This window comes from Dipteris shenzhenensis, chromosome 26, assembly GCF_047967505.1.
Source record: "Dipteris shenzhenensis isolate YYH24624 ecotype China chromosome 26, Dip_SZ_1.0, whole genome shotgun sequence".
NCBI lineage: Eukaryota > Viridiplantae > Streptophyta > Polypodiopsida > Gleicheniales > Dipteridaceae > Dipteris > Dipteris shenzhenensis.
The window spans coordinates 36,409,424-36,434,296 of record NC_141621.1 but is presented as its reverse complement, the minus strand read 5'-3'; the positions used below and the strand labels follow the sequence as shown (position 1 = coordinate 36,434,296).

Below are 24,873 nucleotides of genomic sequence, written 5' to 3'. Positions count from 1 at the left end.
GCCAATCTAGAACAGAAGCTGAACAAATGCTTTGCAAGGACAAAAGGGTTGTTGGCTAGGTGGATGGCATAGGAGAGTTGCTTGGTGGCAAATTTCAAATTTCCAAATGGGAAACCCGTATTTATAAAGCATATCAAAAAAATTTGGAAGTTTTATCTGCAGTTCGATGGAATGAATACCTTATTGGTGGATGACTCAGGGTACAAGTGTTGCGAGAATCCCCTGGGTACATATGTGATGGTCTTGAGGATGGAGGACGGATCTCTCAAAGAGATAAGAAGTTTCCTGATGCGTGACCTCGGGCCATGGCTGCAAAAGTGGTTGAAAGCAGTTGATTGGGTAGAATGGGCATCGATATGCACATTTAATGTGAGTGCCATGCCTAAAAATCGGTTTGTACAAGAGTCTCTACTTGATGGTGGAAGAATTTTACCGTACAATGAGTGGTGGTACCACGAAAGGGATTGTCACAGGAAAAAAAGGAGGTGAGGGGAAATGTATGTACCCCTCCTTGCATTTATACTAGAATTTTGCTAATATAAATGCAAGTGGCTAACGTCAATGTAAATTGTAGAACTTTGATGTATATATGCAAGAAATTTGCTGGTACAATGTAAATTGCAGAATGTGTAGACTACTTTACTTGGTCACCATACTTGGTCACCATGTTTTCATTGTGTCTTTTACATTGTATTGTAAAGTATTGGGAAAATAATTTAATGTGTTTTCTTGTAAGTACTTGCACAATATTTTATTTGCATATAAAGTACTTTTAGTACTCTTGAGCAACTTTCCATTTACTTGAAAGTAACCCAAAACCAATCATTCATTTAGGCATCATATACCCAAAACCAGTCATTCATTTAGGCATCATATACCCAAAACCAGTCATTCATTTAGTCTACCCAATGTCGAAGATATATCATGTTGCAGCTATAATTGAGGAACTTAGGTGTAGAAATCATGTTGCAGCTATAACTGGAGAATGCAGCTGTACAGATCAACACTTACCTAAATGGTGAAAGGCATGCTATTATATACATTTTCTTCAACCTTGTGTGATAACCTAAAAAGATTTTCCTTTCCTAGTATTGGCTCCATATGAAATTTTATGGCCCGCACTAGGTGTGCATACATGAGAATGGGAGGTTTGTTGACAAGTAGCTCCCACACATCATCATCCACTCTCTCATAGTAGTATCTCGTAACTACTCATGATCTAGCAGGAAGAATTTTGCCCCAATTGTCCAACATTGCCCTGGGTATTCTTTCCTTTGCCTTAGAGCACTTAATAATGTAAAGGTTTGCATCTTCCTCTCTGTTACTTGACACATTGACACAACAAAGTCCTCCCCCACACACAATGCTCCACTCAAGGCATCAAGGTGACTGGCATAAATGCGAGTATCAACATCCTCTTCATCACTAGCTCTATCATTTGATCCTTCACCCATCACCCATGGGGATAATAGTACGATAATCCCAACTTTCTACATATGCCTTATTCTTGCATCATCTCCATTTCCCCTGCATACATGGATCACAAGAGCAAGAAAGCCTCCTGCATCTCAAGGCATATTTATCTATAGCTGAGTATCCACCATTGATGGAATGCATAGACCGTGAACCTACCACATGCTTGTAGTCCCACTTATTATCGCTATGTATGTCATCCTCTTTGATTTCTCAAAAACCGGTTCACCTCACTGTCACAAAACCTGGCCCTTAGAAAATTCACATCAGCTGCACACTTCAAAGTCCATCCATTTGGTTTCAATTGTTCATGTGTAAGCTCTCTCTTTATGGTAGCTCCAACTCCATCGTGTTCTTATTTCCCATGGCTTGAAGCTGGAAAGTTCCATAACATTTCAAGTCCAGTTAGGCTAAAGTGCCTAGCAACAAAGTAGAAAGGACGCTTCGCTTTGAACTGTGTAAGCTCTCTCTTTGTGAGACAACAGCTCTAGCTCCATCGTGTTCTCCTTTCCCATAGCTTGAAGTCGGAAAGCTCCATAACATTTCAAGTCCAATTAGGCTAAAGCGCTTGGCAGCAAAGTAGAAAGGATGCTTCGCTTTGAATTGGGCCACACATCCACTGACCACACCCAATGACGTTTTAGTAGTGCAAGACCTTGATGCTTAAGCCACTGGTCATGTAAAAGAAAGCAATGTTGCACAAAGAGGGTGTCATGTGTCTTGTCATATGAAATATATAAATGGAGAGTTTTCCTAACATCATTTGAATCAGTGCGCACATATGTTGTGCACTAAGATGGTAACTTGATAATTATACCAATGCATGGACCATATTTTCTTCTTCTCTTTATAGGTATAATTCTCATCAACAAAGTCAATTACTGAGACCACAACATCACATGGAAAGTTCTCAATACAAACTCAGTATTGTTGAGCCTACCACCTGCAAATGAAGTTGTGCTGAATAAAACTCTTGATGTGCTTTGTAAAGAAGGATAAAAAATCAAGAGATTTCATATGTTACACCCAGAAGATCCTTTCTCTTTTTCTTTCCACCATCTTCATCAAGTTTTCATGTCTCTATATCTTGAAAGACCTTCACAGGGAGGGGCAAGTAATTATCTATTGTCTCGTTAGGACATAGCACTATTCTTGTTATGCCACATTCAGCACACAGTCCCACTAAGCATTCATAATTGTGGAACAATGCGTCTACTAGTTTTGGGCATAGTAATTATTCACAAAGAGTTGCGGTGCTATTGTAGATAGAACTTGCAGCTTCATACATAAAATTTATCCTGCCGTGGTCACAAACACTACAGGAACATGTACATAGTGTCCCATGGAGTCCAAATTGTCTCTGCTACATGTTATTGAATGGTTCTTTCAAAAATATCATTTGCACATGTGAATTAGAGCAGCAAGTGCATCAATCCTTCAATTTGTGCACAAAGAAGAGTTTTAGGCTTTCAAAGCATCTTTAAGAAATCTTGATCTGTGGGTAGTGGGCCTTAAATATTTTGAAGAACTCCACCTACCACAAAACAAATATCGGTTTACAATATCCTTGGACCACTAAGAACCACTTAATAGTACCTCAGAACTATTTAATAGTACTGCAAGCCACTTAATAGTGCTTTATTAATAGTACTTTTGGATCACATAGAAGCACTTAATAGAACTTTTGGCATATTTAATAGTATTCCAGAACCACTTAATAGTACTTCTGGACTATCAAGCTTGCATGTCCGTGATTCAAGCCTTCTAGTTTATGGTCAAATCTTAAACATAAACAACGATTTTGTGCTTTGATTTTGCATTTCCATTGTCACATAGGAAGTAGTTCTCCTTTGCTCCCTCTTTCAAAAAGATCTGGTCCAATTGGGCAAAGATAATTTTGGAGACTTGAACATCATTTGTAGTCCACTTTCCACGTTGATCTCATTTGATTTCTCATGTCAAACACATCCAATGGAATGAGATCCACATGAAAAGTGGATTACAAACAATGTTACATGTCCATTCAAATGAGCAAATCCTTTGAGAGAATGCTGATAGCTTTGGCCTCCTGACAAACCCATCTTGCTTCTTCATCATCTGTAACAATGAGACGAACAAAAGGGTTAAAAAATGATCACTAATAGTACTTCTAAACCACTTACTAGTAGTTAATAACTATTTAATAGTACTTCAAGACTTCAAGACCACTTAATAGTGCTTTAGGACCACTTAAAAGCACTAATTTGTACCTCTAGACCACTTAATACATTAGGAAAAAGGGGAGCTCATTTTGGAGCCTTTTAGGGTTTAGAAAAATAGACTCTTAACCAATCAGAAGAGGGTCAATGTAATGTTGGAAAAATACTAAAAACCATGTAAAAATATAAAATAAGTCATATTTAAAATCTTTTTCTTTTATTATGTATGACATGCGTGATCTTCAAAAGATAATTTTATGTGCAGAATTTGATGATTTCAACATCACTAGCATGTCCAAAGCGGGCAAAACCCCCCAAATTGACCCTGGAGAATCGAAAATCGATGCCCGGAGGCCCAAAAAAGAGCAAAATTGCTCGAAATGGGGGATTTGCACAAAAATGTGATTTGGCCACTCCGGACGCCCTGGCGATGTTGGAATCATCAAATACTGCACAGAAAATCAAGGATCTTATATATGCATTTAATGTGAAGCCTAAGTACTAGGCTGACATTTTTGCAGTAAGTATCCGTATTTTATGGCATTTTGAGTGCAACAAAAATAGGTAAATAATGAATTTCTTAGAGGGCCCTAAAATGAATTCCCTTCTTTCCTAATGGTGGTTCAGTACAATTGAATGGTGCTTTAGGATCACTTAGTAGTACTTTGTAGCACTTACAAGTATTGTTGTACCACTTAATAGTACTTCAGCACCATTTAATAATATTGCAGAACCACTTAATAGAACTTCTGGATCACTAACAAGCACTTATAAGTCCTTTAGTACATCTAAGAGATGCTTATAAACTAGTCAATATTACATCTACAATGCTTAGAAGTGCATCTGAACCAATTTGAAGAACCTAAGGGCCATATTGACAAACACATTAGCAAGAATTTATCATGTGTTTGCCAATAATAATAATATAGAACCACTTAATACTAGTTTAGGACCACTTAATAGTGCTTCATGAACACTTAATAGTACTTTCGTAGCACTTACAAGTACTGTTGTACCACTTTATAAAACCTATGGACCACTTAATAGTACTTCAACACCATTTAATAATATTGCAGAACCACTTAACAGTACTTTAGCACATTTAATAATACTTCAAAATTGTAAATGGCATAAAGTACTTTCACATGAAATTGAAATGTATCCAAGTGTACCTTTAAGTAATTCCAAGGGACACTGAGGTTCTTCCAAGTGGCACTAAAGTATTTGGAAGTACTTTAGTATCATTTTAAAATACGTGGAAGTTCTTAAACACTTGTAAGTGGTTTGTCAATATGGCCCTTGAGGGGTCCCCTTTAGGGACAAGGGCCATATTGACAAACACATTGACAAGGATTTATCATGTGTTTTCCAATATGGCCCTTCCCTCTAAAGGGGCCCCCTCAAGGGCCATATTGACAAACATATTAACAAACATTGCATAGCTGTTATCTCTCGAAAGTCCACCTAAAAGTGTTGCAGAGCTATTAAAAGTATCACTAAAAGTGGTTTAGAGGTATTATTTGGATTGTAACTACATTGCTTCTTCATACATTTTTGGTTCACCAAATCAGTCACAACATAATATAATTAAAAGAAGGAGGAAATTGTTTAGGTAGTCTACTTACCCTTGTAGACCTTCTAAGTGCAACTAGAGGAATTTGAGGTTCTTATTGTTGTGCTATTTCACATTCTCATTTTTTGCAACTTTTACAATTTCATCTCCTACGATTTCATCAAGAGTTGTGTATTCAGTGTTTCCATTTTCTTTCTTCCTTTTTGCAAGTGATCTTTATACATAACAGTCTCATTGAATACATCTTTTCTCCTAATGATTTTGTACTTTCATAATACCATAGACGATAACCAAACTCACTACCTCCATATCCAATAAAGAAAAGATGCTCTTCTTGGATTTTTCCTCAAGCTTTGTTCTCGATTCCTTATCATGGACAAATGCTTCGCAACCAAAAAAAAAAAAGAAAAGAATAGTTTATTTTTTAACCTATCCATGCCTCTTCTAGAATTCCACAATCCAAGAAACTTGAAGGCAATCAATTTATCAAGTAAATAGTTGTATTCACTCCATCCTAGAGTTGTAAGGACAACCCTACATGTAGACTCATGCTCCTTGCACACTCCATAATTGTTATGTTCATCCACCCTAACGTAGGATTTTCTTGTGGTGTTCTTGGAGTTGTCTTCTCTCTACAAATTCCATTGTATGAACAATAACTCTCAAATTCTTTGCTACATTATTTGACTCCATTTTATATAAGACCCATCAACTTCAGCCAAAGCTTTTCTAGTTGTATCATCAATAAAAGTAACATAATAGTGAGAACCACTAAGAGATGATACATCAATAGGACCCCATACATCTGTATGCACAAGCTCTAACTTTTCTCTCTTCTTTTATTTCCCACCTCTGAGAAATCTGACTCTCTTTTGTTTTCCATAAACACAGTTCTCACAAAATTCCAAATCAAGTTCCTTTAAACCTGGCAACATCTTTCTTGAGTGAAGAATTTCCATCCCCTTCTTGCTCATGTGTCCAAGCCTATGAAGCCACAAAATTGTAACTACTCCTACACAAGCTAAAGCAATAGAGGAGTAAGAATTATTTGTACATAAATACAACATATCTACCTTGTCTCCTTTTTTTATTACCATTGATCCTTTAATGACCTTCCACAAAGTTCTTGCACATGTGGTTGTGCAGCCTTCATCATCCAATTATCGTGCTAAAATTAAGTTTCTTCTTAAATCAAGAGCATGCTTTACCTCCTTTAGCAACCATTGGTTTCCATTTGGCAATCTTATTCAACACCTTTCCCTTTCCAACAACCTTACATGCTTCATCGTCACCTAAATGAACTTCTCCAAAATCACCTTGAACGTAGTCTTGAAAATATTTCCTATGAGGTGTAGCATGAAATGAAGCCCTTGAGCCTACTACCCATGCATCAATAACATTATCCAATGAAAGAATTAAGGCATCTTGCAACACCATACTTGCTACATTTTCTGCCTATGTATTCTCTTATTTCCATATCCTTTCTTTTCCTTTTGCAACCAATGGTCTTTCTTTAGGTCTCCTTTCTCCCCCCACAATTTTTGCACTCCAGGTTCCCTTTGGATTTGGATTTGGATCTACTTGTTCTTGACTTGTCGTGATTTCCTAGGCTCTTTCCTCTCTTCCTTTGTCTTCCCTTGTTCTCAAGAGTCAAAGAATTATATAATGTTTCACTTGTGCTTTTTTGTTGTGTTTCCTTGCTAAGGAGAACAGCAGCAACATCATCAAACTTCAAACTATTTGACCCAAACATAAAGTTACTCACAACCATGACCAAGCCATTCCAACTTTTTAGCAATGAGCACAAATAAAGAGAGCTTGAACCTCATCATCAATGTTTATTCCTATATACCTTAGTTGGCTTCTATCATATTAAATTGATTCAAATGTTTAGCTACTACAAACCCACCCTCTGACATCTTTTGATTGAATAAATGCTTCATAAGAAAGACCTTGTTAGAAGCTCATGGTTTTTCATACAATGTATCCAACATGCTCATCAAGTCCTTTGTTGTCTTCTGATCAAGGATGTTGAAAGCCACTGACGCTGCCAAACACAGTCATATCATTGTGCTAGTTCCAAGAACCTCATAGTCTTCATTTGACATACTCGCAAGCTTATTTGCTATCCCGCCTAATGGCAAGAAAAGTTCTTTTTGGTACAAAAGGGAAGAGAGAGAGAGAGAGAGAGAGAGAGAGAGAGAGAGAGAGAGAGAGAGAGAGAGAGAGAGTGTGCATACATACATACATACACACACACACACACACACACACACACACACACACACACACACATAGGTATGTCATAGTAAATCAATAAATTAAAAATTTTGCTATTGAGAGAGATAAGATTTTGAGGGAGAAGAATGCTAGAAATTAGTTAGTAAATCCTTGTACATTTATTGCTTATGAATTTGTAAGAAATGGCAATGTCCAAAGCTATCATGATCAGTGCAAAATTTATTAATCGTTTCTTGTACATGTTGGAGCACAATGCAAAGTGTTTTCTTAAAAGCTCAATGTTTAGTACGAGACTGTGAAAAATGTTGGCCCAATCATGGAGATAGGCCATGAAGAAAATAGCTTCAATGGCTTCATGAAAGCATAGTGTAAAAGTAGCAAAGGTTAACACCTATAGTATGATTTACAAACTATAAGAAGAATTATTACTTAAAGACAGTAGAGAAATGATAATAATAATAACATTTACAAGTGTGTGTTGGGGGGGGGGCTTTGTAGCTCATGGGTAAGTTGGATACAAGGGAAAAGAGAGAGAGAGAGAGAGAGAGAGAGAGAGAGAGAGAGTATACATACATACTTACATGCATGCATGCATACATACATACATACATGCATGCACGCACGCGTGCACACACACACACACACACACACACACACACAGAGGTATGTATATACATAGTAAATCAATATATTAAAAATTTTGTTATTGAGAGAGACAGGAAAGAAAGATAAGAGTTTGAAACTATAGATTAGTTAGTAAGCCCTTGTTGTACATTTGTTACTTTTGAATTTGCAATAGATGGAAATTCCCAAGCTATCATGGTCAAGGTGCACACCTCCAAACACAAGCTCCACAAAGTATTATGCCTGCAACACCTCAAGGTGTACCATTTCTAGCTATAGGACGAAGGAAACATTCTAAGATAGATTTGATAGCCATGCTTATTCCTAGAAAAGGATAGAAATTCTAAGCTAGGTTTAATAGCCATTCTAAGATAGGTTTGATAGCCATGCGTATTCCCAAAAAAGGATTCAAAAGAAATCCACCTCCACGAGTAGACCGAAGTGCAACTCAATTAATACTAAGCGAGGAGTTGGACAGGGAAAGGATGTAGATGAAGAAGCTGCACTTATAGGTCCTCTTCTATCCAAGGTTTTTTCATCCTCTTGAAGTAGAGGGGTACGTATGGGGAATGACCCAATTTTCTATGCCAACACTATAGATTGATTGAGCTTCCTTGTTCAATACTCAAAGGAATATGGATTAGTATTTTGCATGAAGACTTTATGTAGATGCAAGGACAATGAAAATGCCATCTACAAGCAACATCAGTCTACATTCTATGATGTTTAGGAGAACTCAAAGTAATGATCCTCTATTGGTTGATTTCACATTTTGAAAGCACGAAAATGTTTTCCAAACTTTTGAGGACCTCGAAAAGGGTGACATAGTTCATGAATGTGCATTGTACGAGAGCAAATATAGGGTTGACGAGGCAAAGAAATACATGATCTCAAAAAATAGGTTACTAGAGGCAAAGAAATACATCATTTTAAAAACTAGGCTACTAGGTAGATGCAGGTTTGAGGCCATCAATATTGTCGTGGAGGGATTGTGATAGGGAAACTTACCCTTGATGAATACATTGCAAAGTCTTCAAGGCTCACCACTTTCATATGCCTATTTGAAGATCAGTCCAAGTATATTCTAGCATCTAAAAGGTCAAATTCCCTACCATATAGGATGAAGAAAAGGTCAACTCTTTTGGAAGCTCTCATAAAGGCAAGGGATTTGTGGTCAAGTGTGGCAAGCCACTAGCGAAAAAGGGAAAGAGACCTAAAAATAGTTTCTATCAAAGTAGGGGCAATTTATTGATGCTTGAAGAGAATGTTGTCCAACCAAGCCCCATTGAAGACCTCCAATACACGATACATAGGTTATGCTTGCATTGTGCCATATATCTTTCAATATATCATGGATGTATGTATAGCATGTAGATCAAGAAAGATATCCTACAAGGCACAAGAGCATATGATAGGTCAGAGGCAAGTTATCTATCATTTGGTAGAGGCCATTAAGAATTATTCTAGTTAAAACTGCAAAGAACCTTTGGAAAGAAGAGAAAGCATATCAATATCTAGCTGAAGTTACTTATTCACCAACAATATTGTTTCTATTTAATTTAGATGAAGAGTTAGCCAATAGAACATGTGATGTGGATTAGAAGAAAGAACCTTTCCCTAGTCAAGTGGTCGATAAGTCTTGGTCTAATAGGCAGATGAAATCATGGGGAATGTATCTACACCACAAAGGATGTAAGAGCCAAGATGCCAAATATTGTGGAGATGATTTATAAAGAAGAAACCCATGGAGAGCACCTTGCAATGTAGATGCAATATTGCTTTTAGCTTCTCCTATGATATTTTTTGCTATCAACGGGTGCTACAAAATTGGTACTTGTCAATAGCATTGATGTAGAGCAATTCATGGTGATGAGCGTTGATGGTTAGGGAAGACAAGTGTATTCTTCTTGAATGAATTATATGACCTTGGAGTCTTAGGGATTGATGATCTTATACAAGTTTTCATAGAAGGTCCTTTGACAAAATAATAAAGATCAACACTAGCCCTTTTCATCACACTAGAAGCAAAAAGGGATCCACTGTATGCAATTCTACACTTGTGGATCTACTTGCAAGTATTTCATTGTATGCTTTTCATATTGACTTGAATTATCAAGGAGGCATTAGCATTGAAGACTTACAACCTATGATGGTTAGATTCTTGCATATATAAAGTGGTCTCCATTCAAACTTCCGAAGAAGGTTGTTTAGCTCTCGTTTTAAGAAAAAAAAAGGGATGGATTGAATGTGGCACGTGTGGACTATCGAAAGACAAAGCATCCCTCTTGATAGAAGATATGGTAAACATATATTTGGTGGATAGATGGTATCATTATATTGAATAGGTTTCATTATATGTAAACATATTTTTGATGGATAGGAGCATTATATTGAATAAGCTTCATTGCTAAACATTGCTATAGAAGGGTATTGATGTGAACATCATAGATACTAAATATCAAGTGGACTTGTTTGACATATAACTCAATTGAAACAAGAGTATTTTGAATATAAAATGATAAAATAAATTGAGTGCAATGGTAAATAGTATCATTAGGGAAAGAAGAGAAGGGGGAGGGAATGAAGATGTTAGGATGGAAGATACTGAACCAAATAATGTTGATTCTAGATCAAAGGTGAGGATGGTAGCTCGAGGAGATACTAAGAAAAGTGCACAAAGAAGCAAGGGGATCAAGTATTGGAAAGATCCATTGAGATTCCACTCATTATACGAGAAGGATAAAGTCAAGAAGCAATCCCTATTGTTCTCGCGACTTCTTGTTGAACTCAAATTCAAAGAAAGGAAAAAACAAGCTCCTTCAGCCCCTCTCCTTTACCCTATTTCTTATCCTTTTCTCCTACTCCTTACTGGGCTGTGCTCCATGGCCCAGTCTAGGGGGTTAGGAATCCTCTAAGAGCTTCCCTCAAGGTGATATCACTCAAAAATAACCTTATGAGCTCCTTCTTTCTACCGTTCTACCTCAACTAGCTGCTGCTCTAGACTAGTTTTTCCATAGACAAAGAATCGACCATAACTTTTTGAGGTTTGCTATCAACCATAGTCATTGTGATACGAGCTTTGCTTTGTACTTTGCAACATAAACACACTTGTTGGAATCATAAATAGGTAATCTTGAAGACCTACATCATGCCAAGGATGTGGAAAACGATCACTACCAACCAAAGAGAAGTCCAACACTAGAGAAAGGCAATGACCAAGGCATAGTCCTTGGCATACGTGGCATCGAAGGCACTATTGGCTGTGCGAGGGAGACTTCTGAGACTGCTCTCAAAATTTCTCGGGAGGTCACCCATCTCGATATTGCTCTAGCCCAACCATGCTTAACAATTGTGAGTATCCACTAGGTCAAGTCACTTTGTTGTTCTATACTCCAAAGTTTCTAGGCATAAAGATGTCTTCAAGAAGGGAAAAACTACAAGCAAGGGAGAAATCCAAAGGATTTTGGAAGTGGACAAGTAGGTGTTTAAAAGCGCAAGACACAAACTACAAGTGCTATTGGACACAAAAAGTTATGGTCATTTCTTTGTTTATGGAAAAACCAATCCAGAGCAGCAGTAGCTGCTTCATAGTTACTCAAAATCCAAGAGGGCATCCCAAGTATCTAAACAAAGTCCCTAGTAGGAATCATTAAGTAACCATCCCAAACAAGTAGCCAACCAAGAAGGGGGGGTGACCCGATCATCCATTCCCGGACCTAGAGTACTCAGATTTCTTCAAGTTATTACTAAAAGGGATCACCGCTTTCAGCCAACCACGGAATTGGCAAACTGCCTCTTCAGGTTAAAGAAAAGCAAACTCATATTTCTTCAGAGCAAACTCATATTTCTTCAGAGCAAACCCCAACTTAATAAAAGAGTGCTTGTCTTAGTAGCTTTACTTTGGAATTTGAAAGGCCTCATATATCTCCATTAAATTGGCAAGATTATCACTATCAACACAATAAGTGAGTTCATATTTGTCATCCACAAAGAATTGAGAGGAAAAATAAACACATTGGGCAAAGTAAAGCCACTAATGGAACTCTGGTTGGAATGGAAATCTAGCTAATGCAAGTATGTCCCCATGACATTGATAAAGATTAGTAGACTAAGGGAAATATGTGCCCCTAGTGAACTTAAAATCAAAATTCGATTAATTAGTCCTCGAAGTCCTCACATGGTTAGCCTAGCTTGTGAAAGTGTCGTGATTAATAAGCAACTAAACATTGTTCGAAGTTAGAAATTAAGACTCCCCATCTCAAAAAAATCTATTGTCCCTATATCTCTATCCCCGTCTTCCCCTCTGGATTCTTGCTCTCTTTGCCCTATTCGGTGTGCCTTCCTTCCCTTTTCTACCTGTCAAGGACATGCGTCAGCTGAGATTAAATCTCAGTCGTCAGATCACAGGCCCCTAAAATGCAGAATATGCCCTCGAAAATCTCGGTGCCCCTCCAAAATTTTGGTGCGACGTGTTGCCTCCGCATTGCCCTTGACAGCCCCCACGAAAGCCCATGCACTAGCCCTTCCTCAACCATCTTCCTCATAGCCCTTCCCTTCTCTTTGCCTCGCTCAACCCTCTCTTTGCCTTCGGTCTCTAGTTTCTAGTTTGGCATGCACCAATGCCCTCTTATGGACACAACTGCAAAGCAAGAGTGCATCCAAAGCATGCCTCTCTGGTTCAATCTTGATGCCTGCAACAATAAGATCCAACTGTTGCCTGCTAGAGAGGAGGGAAGCGCAGCCTAGGGGATAAAAGGGAGGGTTTGAAGCAATGCGACGATGGAAATCAAGCCCTTTTTGGTTCGACATCAAGGGAGACGGGCATCACGCTCATTCAACCACACTTTTGCTGAAGTACTCACTTTTTCTCATCCTTTTGTTTGCTTGTTTCATGGGAATTGAGAAAGAGTGGCGATCATGCATCGTTCTCCCAACAATTCGTGCAGTTGTTCATTGCTTGTGCAAAATGGGCTAAACATTACTTGAAACGTTGTTTTTTTATAGCGATTGGTGAAAATTGATGCTGGCGAGGAGCCCTCTCGTGGCTATGGTGATGCCCTCACCTAAGTGGAAAGTCGTAGCTATTGCTAGGGCAAGTGCATTGGATGCAACCATCGTCTAGGCTCCACGGCTCACCTCGCCTTCCCTGCTTGCACTACCCTTCTCCTTGCCTATTCGCCCCTCCCCTCTTTTAGCCCCCCTCCCTCATGTCCTCTACTTTGAGGCGTGCTCCTCCTTGATCGTGGGAGCTTGGGAGCAATAGAGGCAGAAGAGGTCAATGGTAGTCCAAGTGTAGCAGAAAGCAACGAGGGTGAGGGAGCCAATAGAGCGCATCCTGCACATTGTTAATCACGATACAACAAAGACGATGGGTGATGGCAGATGGATTAGATTAAATTTTATATGGGCTTGTAAAGTTATGTACTACGAGTAGCATGACCCATCTATGATAGGTTAAAGACCCACTCCATTGGGTCTAAGGTTGGAATTGTAGGCTCCTTTTCATTTCAAGAAAAAATCCTTAAACATTTATTTATAAATCTCAATATCAAAATGCCTATTAGGGAATTTTCAAATTGGATCAATGTTAAGCCTTGTTGTGGCTTTCAGTTGGGTAAGAAAGCTATTCTCTATATTTAATACTTAGAAAACTTTCAAGTAGAATCTACGTAAAAGTCAAATGATGCTTGAAGAAGGGGACAAAGATTTGGAAGGGACTTCACCCACTTTCTAATATCTTATCATAACCTAAGTTTAGCAATCTTTGAATATAGTTTTTTGAAGTCTTTATTACACCTCCCAAGGGAAGCCTTTTGTACTATCAAGCACTACATAATCAAGGCTTGTAATCACATCAAGAAAAGGTTACCCTTATTGAGGTGCTCAAGGGAATTTGGAATATTGTCCTTAGGCAACAATGATTATTGAAGAAGTGGATAAACACTTATTTATGTTTCTAAAAGTCTATAGTTACAAACTAACACATCTACATATCTCTTTATAGATATATACATGTGTGTGTGTGTGTGTTTTACCAACAGAAAAAAGTGTGTGTATGTGTGTTTAGATTTAATAATCCCATCCATACAATAAATTCAATCATTTGGATAATTATAAGAATCAATGGATTTATTTTTTTTAAAAATGAAATTGAAATAACTATTAAAAATATTGCAATCTAAAAATTTGGCAAGGAAAGCAAGAGGAGAAATTTTCTTATATTGAGTTTGCAAACTTAGGCAAAGAATTAGTACAAAAGTGTCGAATCCATCAGGTAGTCCAGGCTTCGAGGTCAAGGTTCACTTACCTGCTGCCACCATCCAATCCAAACATTTGTTAGAACAATATAGTTGAATTTGGGTTGACAGGTAATGCATGTATTCCTTGGCTTGCTATCGCTTTACCTAAGAATTTGAACAAACCTTTCACATTCTAGAAGGAAAGTGAAACGACTTCTAAGATTGCTAGAAAATTTAACAAGATTTAAGATCAACAAAAAGGATTATTTAAGAGAGAGGAGTAAATTGTGAGGGTAATAAAATGTACATAAATTACTTGAGAAAACACTTAAAAAGGGGGATAGTCCACACCCTTAACCAAATAAGTTTTTAAGAATTAAATCAAAAGGAATAGGGAAGTATTCCACACCCTTAGAAAATTTCCATATACATTACCAAAATTACATCATAAATTTCATAAAAAATTGAATGAACTCCTAAGAAGTATTAAGTAAAACAAAAAGGGGAGTTGGATAATTATGAAATGTTTTTATTTAAAAGTCAAGAAATTGTGGTGCTACAGACATTTCCTATGTTTATATATATATATATATATATATATATATATATATATATATAAAGAATGAGAAATAAATAGAAATAAATAACTAGAGAGACATATATAGAATTATATAATAATTAAATTCAAATTTCTTTAGAAAGAAGGGAGATTAAAACTAGCAAAGAGAACACCAAACAATTAAAGGAGATATATGTATGTATGTATGTATGTATATATATATATATATATATATATATATAAAATATTGGGGATAAAATGCTAGTCAAGGCGAGAAAGATAAAGAGTTATTTTTATACAATCGAGGAAAATCAAAACAATTAAAAAAAGGAACCATGAAACAAAAAAGATTAAAGACTATTGTGTACTAAAGGACTAAAATTAAATTACTTATATATATGTAAAAAATTTGGAGATGATAAAGTGAGCACATAAGAGGTCATAAGAGACTATCCTACCTTATGCTAATTATAAACAAGTTTCTAAAGGGAACCAAGCGTTGACTTTGAGGAGAAAGGCAAGCTAATAGAAGTGTAAGCCAAAAAAAAAAGAAAGAGCCATCCAGTCACGTCCATGCACACGTAGAGATAGTAAGAGCAATGACTAAAGAAGGGCAGTGAGTCATTTGCGCTAATCACCATGCAACTGGTTGTGAATGACAGCCTCTTGTGAGAGCCAATAATGAATTGGCTTAGTGCATGGAATGAGAGCTTTCATATGGCAAAGAGTTTGCAAGAGTGTAGGAGCTGATCGCAATCGTTGACCACCTAGGAAGGCACCCAGTGCCATGACGTGTGGTTTTCATAAGTGTATATAAACACTGAGCATTGTAGCCATGGGCGAAGGTAACGTCTCTACGTGGCAGAATAAAAAAAGGATGATCACACCGCAAAGGAATCGTATGCTTAAACAAATCACAAGAACCCATTAAAGGGCCGAGAGAGATAAGCCTATATATACAACTCAAGAGAATTGGTGTAGGAGCACTATACGTGGAGTTAGGAATTTCTATTGGCTGTGAGCAAGGTGGCGAAGTCACCAGAGAACCTGGCTAGTCTATCATGGAGGGAGAGGACAAAAGAAAAAGAGCAAGCGACGCCTTGTGGGTAAGGTAACTAAGAGGTAGCCATGTAAAAGGAGGGTGTCGATGGTTTGCTCTGTGTTTCAAAGGTGAAAAAGCATGCTGTCTCTACGTGAGCGCCATGAAAAAAACCCACGACCATGCAACAAAGGCACAAGCTAAACATGTCGGGAACCAACCTGAGCATCAACGGAAGGGGAAGGGAGAGTGAAGCATCAGAAGAAGGATGCCCTCGAGAGAATATGGTAGCCAAGAGGTCGAGTGATGAAGAGCAAGGAGGTGGATAGTAGATCGAATAGAGGCAAGGCAAGGGAGGCAAGCCACAAGTGAGAAGATGCAAGCACTTAAGGAGGAGATGTAAGCACATTGGGCGAACCCACGACCAATAAGGGAGGGTCGTTACTAACGAAGGGTGGAGGGAAGGGCATTATGAAAAAAGCAGCAGGGTGGTGGACAAGCAACTTAGTTGAAAGCTTGAGCTAGGGAGAGAACCAAAGACAAAGAAAGTAGAGGTGGTGATAACGAAAAAGGGACGAGAAGAAGGTAGTAGCAAGTAAAATGTCAAGGGAGACATTTAGCAAGAGCAAGAGATGCAAAAGAAGAGTCGCACATAAGGCTAGCTACAACAAGATGAGAGGAAGTCGAGGAAAAGCAAAATACCATGACAGTGGAACCGATACTAACAAAGCTAGCCAATGCAATGCAAAGAGCCATTTAGAAGTGAATAAGAAGTGGACGTAAAAGTAGACATTGATGTGCTTTTTGCTATTAGACCTGAGAAAAGAATCATAGGGCCGGCTGTGCGTAAGGATTTCCTAATAGGAAGGAGAATTCATGGAGCAGAGTCTATAAGGGGATCACGGTGGTTAGCTAAAGGAATCCCGATAGTTCAAAAGAGCTTTAGCGATCAAGATAGCAATACAAAGAGTAGGAGCATATGTTTATAAAGTTCAAGGTAAGGGTGAGGCGTTACAAGAGATTACACCATTGCAAGGTCGTGGGCGGTCAATGTTGTGGGCAATAAGACATGTGAATAACACTTTATAAGTTTAATTTTCCTACAATGAAAGGGCAAAACCAATGGAAAACCAAAAAAGGAGGGGGGGGGAGTCTAGAAATAAATCATTAATAAAATCTTCTAAGGAACCTAATACCCTCGAGGGCATTAACTAAATCCAATAATTATCATACTACCAAAGGGTGAGTGGGTACGGTACCCTAAGGGTTGTGTGTGTGTGTATGCTTATTATTCATAAGCCATAAATAAGTTTAATTCATGAGATTACAAGCTCATTATCATAAATTATAAAGACATCATCAATTAAAGAAGAAAAAAATTACCTAAGGTAGGCTCATATAATAAAATAAAAAATAAGTTTTAAATATGGATGTTTAGCCATATTAGTTAAATTAGAGAAAAAGGTGCACCGTTACTCAATAAATTAAAGAAGAGAAAAGGCCTAAGGTATACATATTGGGGGGGGGGGGGGGGGGGTAGTAAAGGTGAGAAAGTGTGTGCACACATCATGAATGCATGTAATTAAAAGAAATGGGAAATGTGTGTGTGTGTGAAAATGAGACAAATTATTAAGTTAAATTTGTGTGTGAGAGAATGAGAAAAATTATTAAGTTGAATTTGTGTGTGTGGGGGGGAGGGGGGGTGTTATTAAGTTAAATTTGTGTGTGTGTGTATGGGGGGGCGTTTGTTATTAAGTTAAATTTGTGTGTGCGTGTGTGTGTGTGTGTGTGTGTGTGTGTGTGTTTTGTATGCACCTCCCCTTCCTCAATCTCTTCCCAACCTTGTGCTCTCCTAAATCCCCCCCCCCCAACCCTTGAACTATGAAACACGTCTCTCTTCCACCTAGGGTAGTGTGTGGTTGTATGTGCATGTGTGTTTGTGTGTGTATGTGTGTGTGTGCGTGTGTGTGTGTGTGTGTCTTGTCCCCCTATCCTAGGACCTTGTGTCTATGTCTGTGTGCACAATGTTAGCTAATAGAATAGTGCTTATGACAACAAAAAATTGTATGTTTATTTTGGAGCCCTCTCATCCATTAGGTCCCCTTTTACCCACGAATTCTCTACCCCCCCCTTGTAGGTAGTGTGAGTGTGTGTGTGTGTTTGTGTCCCTCTCCCCTATCCCCCCCCCTTCTTTCACCCAAATCTCTTCCTCATCATGTAGTGGTATTGTGTGTGTCTTCCTTCGCAACTATACTACCTCCCCCTCCCACCCCCCTCCTTCCCCCCCCTTAGTGTGTAATTGTGTGTGTGTGGGCCCCCTCTCTATTCCTAACCTTGTGTGTCCCTTCCTCCTAGATGCCCACAATGTGTATTTGTGTGTGTGTCCGCCCTCTCTCTTTCTAACGTTGTGCTTCCCTTTCTCTTACATCCCCCCCCCCAAGAGGAAAACCCTCTTCTCGCCCTCAAGCAGTGTTGGCATTATACTCGTTCTCTCTCTTTCTAACGTTGTGTTCCCTTTCTCCTACATCCTCCCCAAAGAAGAAAACCCTCTCCTCCCTCTCAAGCAGTGTTGGCATTATACCTATTTGGTTGTTTGTGCCCCTTACCTGTAGGTTTGTTTGCGTGTGTGCACGCGATTCCACAAAAAAAAAGTGTGCATGCGTGAGTGCATGTGTACACATGCATGCACATGTGCGTGTGTGGGTGTGTGTGTGTGCGTGTGCGCGCACGCGCACACGCGCACCCCTTGGTTTGTATTTGTGTGTGCATGGGCCCCTAACCTTGTGTGTGCCTTCCTCCTAGGAACAAGGGAAAAACCCGTTGTTTGTCTCATTAGTGCCAAGGACCAAGAAGGGTGTTAGCTTCTTGAACAATGACCCTTTATACAAGTCATGTAAACATGATATTGTTTCTATTCAAAATTCATGATCTACGTATTGAAGCATTGGATTTCGATGGGATATGTTGCAATGGGTTTGTAATTTTGTGTTTCAATTGTCCATGCATTCAGACATTGCATTGCATCTACAAAACGTCTTGGATTTGCAAAATTTGCTTTTAAAAATGATTGCTAATCTAATTAACACTTTAGCCTAACTTTAACCCCCTAATGTAATTAATGCAATCTAATTAGTCTAATCTAATCTATTTAATTTAAGTTCCCCTCCACCTCAATGATCTACGTATTGAAGCATTGGATTTCGATGGGATATGTTGCAACGGGTTTGTAATTTTGTGTTTCAATTGTCCGTGCATTCAGACATTGCATTGCATCTACAAAACTTCTTGGATTTGCAAAATTTGCTTTTAAAAATGATTGCTAATCTAATTAACACTTTAGCCTAAGCTTAACCCCCTAATGTAATTAATGTAATCTAATTAGTCTAATCTAATCTATTTAATTTAAGTTCCCCTCCACCTCTCCGCCCTCCGCTCAGCCTCAACGGGCCCCCCCATCCCTCACTCCCTCCGGTCAGCACACAATGCCCTCTCTCTCACTCCCTCCACTTAGCCCCTCCCCCGGTGTATCGTTGTGCCTCTCCCCCCCCTTGCGTCTCATCTACCCTCCCCACACGCTGAGGGCTACAATCGACTACTAGACGCACATCACACTTGCTATGCTGTAAGCCTTCATGATTCATTGCGTGAGAGCCCCTAACAAGCTTGTCGTGTGGCAACACATCACGCTCCACCTGTGGTTGGAATCAAGTGAATGTGGGGCAGGCGGGACAACGAGGAGCTACTATGAGGACGACTGTGAGGAGAGTTGACTACGTTTAGGTGCGCTATCACTGGCCACTACGCAGCTAACGACGTACCTCTTTCCTCATCGGTGTGTTACTATTTGGCGGCTCACCTCCCTCTTCCTTAGTTCACCCCTCTCGGGTGATCCCCGCCTCTCCCAGCTGATTGTCAGCAAGGTTCCCTGGGAAGAGGGGGTTGGAAGCCATTAGGAGAAGCCATACGGAGCAAATATCCCATTCGAGGTGGATCACACATTCCATTCGTAGACTAGCACAAGGTATTTTGAGTTCTCATGTATGTGTATAACTCCTGAGGAGTGGGAGGTTCCCCAAAATGTTATATAACTACTATAATAATACATCTCGAAGATCAGGCAAGGCTCCCGAAGATCAGGCAAGGCTCCCGAAGAGCTTCCTGGCCACATCATGAACTACAGAAAAGAAGAAGAGAAGATTTCCATCATGCATGCCCTCTTTCCATCATGCATGCAATCCTGTATGCATGCAATCCCGTGATATCCATCATGCATGCCCTCTTTCTTTATCCCGCCATCATGCTACAGTCCAACTCTCTTTATACAAACTTCAATGGTGGTTTAGAGATCCAAAAGAGCCGCTCTAGGGACACGTGGCATTTATCCCTCCCCCAATTGATCTTCTCCCTACCCCCGATATCCCTCTTCACCCCCTCCCCATGGGCTAATACCATTTTTCACCAAAAGGGGGGCCCTATTTAAGGAGCAACGGCCCACATATTATCTAAAGAGTTCGATAATGAATGGGTCTCATCACTTGGTGTCCATAGATGTCCTAGCTCCTCTAGGTCATCTTGACTATTCGCCACAATCTAAATTAATAGCAAGTGATAGAGTACTTACTTATGCCATACCTCAAGGCCTCTCTTGGAGAACACTTTCATGGTCTTATTAGATAAAACAAGAGTGCATGCATAAGGCCCCACAAAATCCATGTCATATTTATCCACGCGTTTTTCTAGTTTTTGTGACATTCTTCTTGCTTCCACCTTCCTAGGCTTCTTCTCGTCTTATGGGGGTCCCTTAGAAGAATCCCATATTTATACTCTTGGTGGTCTCCCTATTGGTCCCTTAAAAAAAGCCCAAACTCCAAGACATAATCTAGCTCTCATATGAGGGCAACCATAACAATGGATCCCTTAGAGCATGGATTTACATTCTACCATGAAGAATCCCCTCTACATCTTGGAATGATAATGCATGCATGAGCTCATATTGTCAATTAAGGTCACACGCATTTTTATCAAGGTTTTATTAGCATAAGAAGAAAATCTGGTCACATGGATTTTTGTAAAGGTTTTATTAGCATAAGAAGAAAAGATTTTCGTTGTTGTCAAGTCATGAAGGTGCATTAAAATGTCCTACGAATTTAAGAGCAACCTTTATCAAGTACATCTTAGCATTTCATTGCAAGTGACTTATAGTTCATAGTTTTTTGTTTTTTTTTGTGAGCCCTCAATGTCTTATGTTTAGAAGGCAAAGAAAGTCTGCTTTAAAGTGTAACACGTAACAAACAGTTTTTAGAATTTTCTACTTGGTTAGGGCATGTAACCAATAGAATCCCCAAGTTTACAAGGCTATCTTTGTCATGCCAAAGACTTAAATCTTTTTGGCTGCTCACCATCTAACTCATCACTTTCTGAGGGGCAACAAAGGAGATTCATACCATTTACTCTAGTCTAACAATAAACAACCACGTCTCAATTGTACCCTACATTCATCCTTTACAAGGATTCACAGTTTGCGCTAATAAACTTAACAAGTGAGTACAAGTACTCGTGAGCACTGCCTTCAATTGGGTCTGTCAAAGGAAAACAATTGTCAAGATGAATGAATGATTAATTTGCAACACCTGTGATGGAAGCCCGTGTATGATGATTTGCAAACTCCGTGAGACACACACACACACACACACAGAGAACCAAAATAGTAGGACACGTGGCAAAAATTGGTGTGGGACACTTTTTTAACACGAGTGTTACGATAGCTCTGCCTGGAAGGCAGTGCTAAAAATGTGAAAACAAAATCATCTGTTGAGGATGACTTAACGATCCTAGCCCTTAGAAATTCAAAGCGAGAAACGCTGGAGTTTATTTAGGTCTCTAGTTTTAAGGGATGCTGGCCCATGCTTGCATGTGTCAATGTGAGACAATACACAAATAGTACAAAATTCTCTCCCGCCTATATAAAAATGTTGAGACAGCTCAGCACCTGCTGTGCAGGTGCACCCTTGCAAACTATCTGCTGATGGATAGGCTCACAAGAAGAAATGATTTGAGGACAAAGAGACTACAAAAACTTTAATTGCTCTCAATTCTCAGCAATGCACAATTAAACCGACACAGGAAATTAAATAAAAATAACCAATATTGGAAAACTTTCTTTCATTCTATGCTATGAACAGAAATGTGTCACATGTTTGCCTGTACAGGAGGTGAAATTTACACAGATTTCAATTTGCTGATGCAATCGTCAAGCAGGCCTGAAAGAATTTTAAGTAAGTCACCCGATCTCACCTTTGTAAGCCTCACAGCTTCAGCCTCCTCAAGCATAAGTTCAATAGGAGCCTTCTTATCCAAAGATTCACCCCTGGACATGATGGAACCTATTTGGAAAGGTGTCAGACCAGCAGCAGCACCTTTCTTAAGCAACATCGTTGAGACGCGTAGCACAAGAGCACACTGAGGTCGGAGCCTCCACCCACATTGCTGCAGCAAGGCAATGTCCTGCTCAGCGTCCAGGGACTCAATATACTCTAGAGAAGATGGCCCATAAGGTTCGGATGCTTGTGGCCAGTAAAGCCACTCAAACGTGCATTCTTCAAACTGAAGACAAGAAAATGGCAAATATTATCAGACTCCTGCAATCTAGTCCAGTTTACTGGTTAACATGTTCATAAACTTGAAAGCAAAAATAAATGGTGGTAGTCCTTACTTTTTCTGGCAAGCAATAGCCATGATCAATGGGAATTAGCTTCAAGACTTCATCCTTTCCTTTGCAAACCAATATGTTACCACCATTGCGATCAGCGTTTGCCAGCCTCAAATCAAGCACAGTAATTTTGTGAACCTCCTCCACTGGAAAACCAGATGAACCCATATCCTCACAACTGCTAAGCGCAAGAACATACTGCTGTAGTGATCCTACCTTCGGTTTCATATACGGCTTGCGATCCGCAGGACTGTAATTGAATGCCTCATGGTAACACCTGACCATCGTAGTAGGGGGTACCCCTGAAAACCCTTCCTCATCCTTTTTTACCTGGTTTCTTAGACCTCTGGCAGGATAATCAAGGATGTAGGCTGCAACCTCCCTGATGGCTCCTTCCCCACTTCTCGTGCCTCTCTTCAAGCCTTCTCCAAAATAGGTTGAAGAAAAGCCACGAGGGTTATTTACAGCCATGGGTTCTTCATCCATGGGCTTAAATACAGCAATATTTTGCAAGCCGCATTCCTCCTTCAAGAAATACACTCCCCCAGACCCTTCAGAGGTCAGTTTGGGAGCCTGACCTGCATGAAGACCCATCTTCACAAGCTCCACAAGATCTTTGAGGGATTCAGAGACCTCATATTTGATAGGATTCTTTGCTATTCCTAATGTGCTGTAATGTCGAGCTGGGTCCTGGGTAAACTTTACCTGTTGCAACTGATCGTCTTCCTTCCCCGCTTTCACAGAAGAAAACCTTAGGGAAGAAGCTGGCTCAAACTCAGAAGATGCTACAGAATGTTTCGGAAGCACGTCCTCTTTCAAGCTGGCAACTTCGGGCTGCGAAAGTATCTCAGAAGCGGTTACTACAAGCTCCACGTCTTTTCTTCCTATACACTTGCTTCGAAAATTACTCGACTTCTGTACACGAAGACACAGAACGGCATCGCCATCTAAAGATATATCCTCAATGACAATGGAATCTTTGAGTTGTTCAACTCTCAACGTGAGGAGCTGCTGATCTAGGGGTAAGTCCCTCTGTCTGCCCGAAATGAGATTTTTCAAGTCTTTCACACTGCCGGTGCGTCTAACCCTGTACAAAAACGTGTCACCATTCACAGTCTTTACTGTTATACATATGAGATCCGATAGTCGCAGCACTAAATGGAGCACATCACCATGGCGTATTCCGTAGTCCTTAAGACGCCGTTCATCCTGGGTGAGCTCTCGTCCGCCATATACCAGCCTCTGCTGGTCTACGTAGAAACCTCTGCGGTCCTGAATCTGAATTTTAATAGATGCTATGGTGTCAGATTTGCACACTTCCAGTGGCACCATTGATGATTCTGGGCCCAACATTGTCACAAATACCTGTATGGGCTTCACCTCCAGACCAAAATGATCCAAATTGTGGCGAGAAGCAGATGCGTTGAAATCCTCTAACGCCGACGGTTTCAAAACAAGCCCTGAAGCTGCCATAGCTGTGGAGAGTGGAGTTCCCGGAAAATACTAGAGGAGGGACTCTCAAAGGATCCCCTGCCTTTGAGGGGCAGGCTTGCCTACGCGGTACTGTCTAAAGTGCCATCAAACCTGTGAAGACGAACGAGCGGGGGATAAAAGCACCCATGAAATTAGAGGTTCGAATTGGTGCAGACCGGTTACTGTCAGGGAGGGATTGGCTGCAGCATATATTACAAGGGCTTTAACCGAAAGGCGAGGTAAGGGAGCATGACGTCGAGTGTCACAAAGATCCCCTAGCAAAAAATGGGCACAAAAGAATACCCAATACAGAGGAGCTAGGGGAAAGAGGAGGCAAAGACGGATGGAGGCTCTGAGGCCCCCGAAGGAGAATGGAAAGGAAGGAAAGATATGTGGGTTTTGGACAGGGGAGAGGGGGGTGTGAATGCAGGGGAGGAGGGAGGGGTTGAAAGGTGGGATGTTGCAGAGCTAGAGCTTTGGGGAGGGGGATTGAAAGGTGTGGGATTTTGAAGAGAAAAGAAGCAAGAGAGGGACAAAGGAAGAAGCAAACTGTGAAGTGGATAGATCAAACTGAGCAAGGCCAAGAAGGAAGGTAGGAGAAACAGAAAGACAGGAAGAGAAGAGAAGAAGAGGAGTGTTTGAAAAGGAGAGCTTGGTTTTTTCTTGTTCTGGGTGGGTTTTGGAGAGGAGAGAGACCTGAGAGGAAAGTGAGAAGGATGTTTCGTGCCTTGCACTGCACTCCCTA

At 39.8% G+C, this 24,873-nt stretch overlaps 1 protein-coding gene across 1 annotated transcript; it reads right to left on the bottom strand.

The window, feature by feature from the left end:
* Positions 1–22,086: 22,086 nt before the first annotated feature.
* Positions 22,087–24,873, bottom strand: LOC147885018 (phosphatidylinositol 4-kinase gamma 3-like). Its single transcript, XM_087397770.1, has 2 exons — positions 22,659–24,873; positions 22,087–22,549 (listed from the first exon to the last, which is right to left on the bottom strand). The coding sequence occupies exons 1-2, from the start codon at positions 24,126–24,128 to the stop codon at positions 22,166–22,168; spliced, it is 1,854 nt and encodes a 617-aa protein (XP_087253896.1). The 5' UTR covers positions 24,129–24,873; the 3' UTR covers positions 22,087–22,165.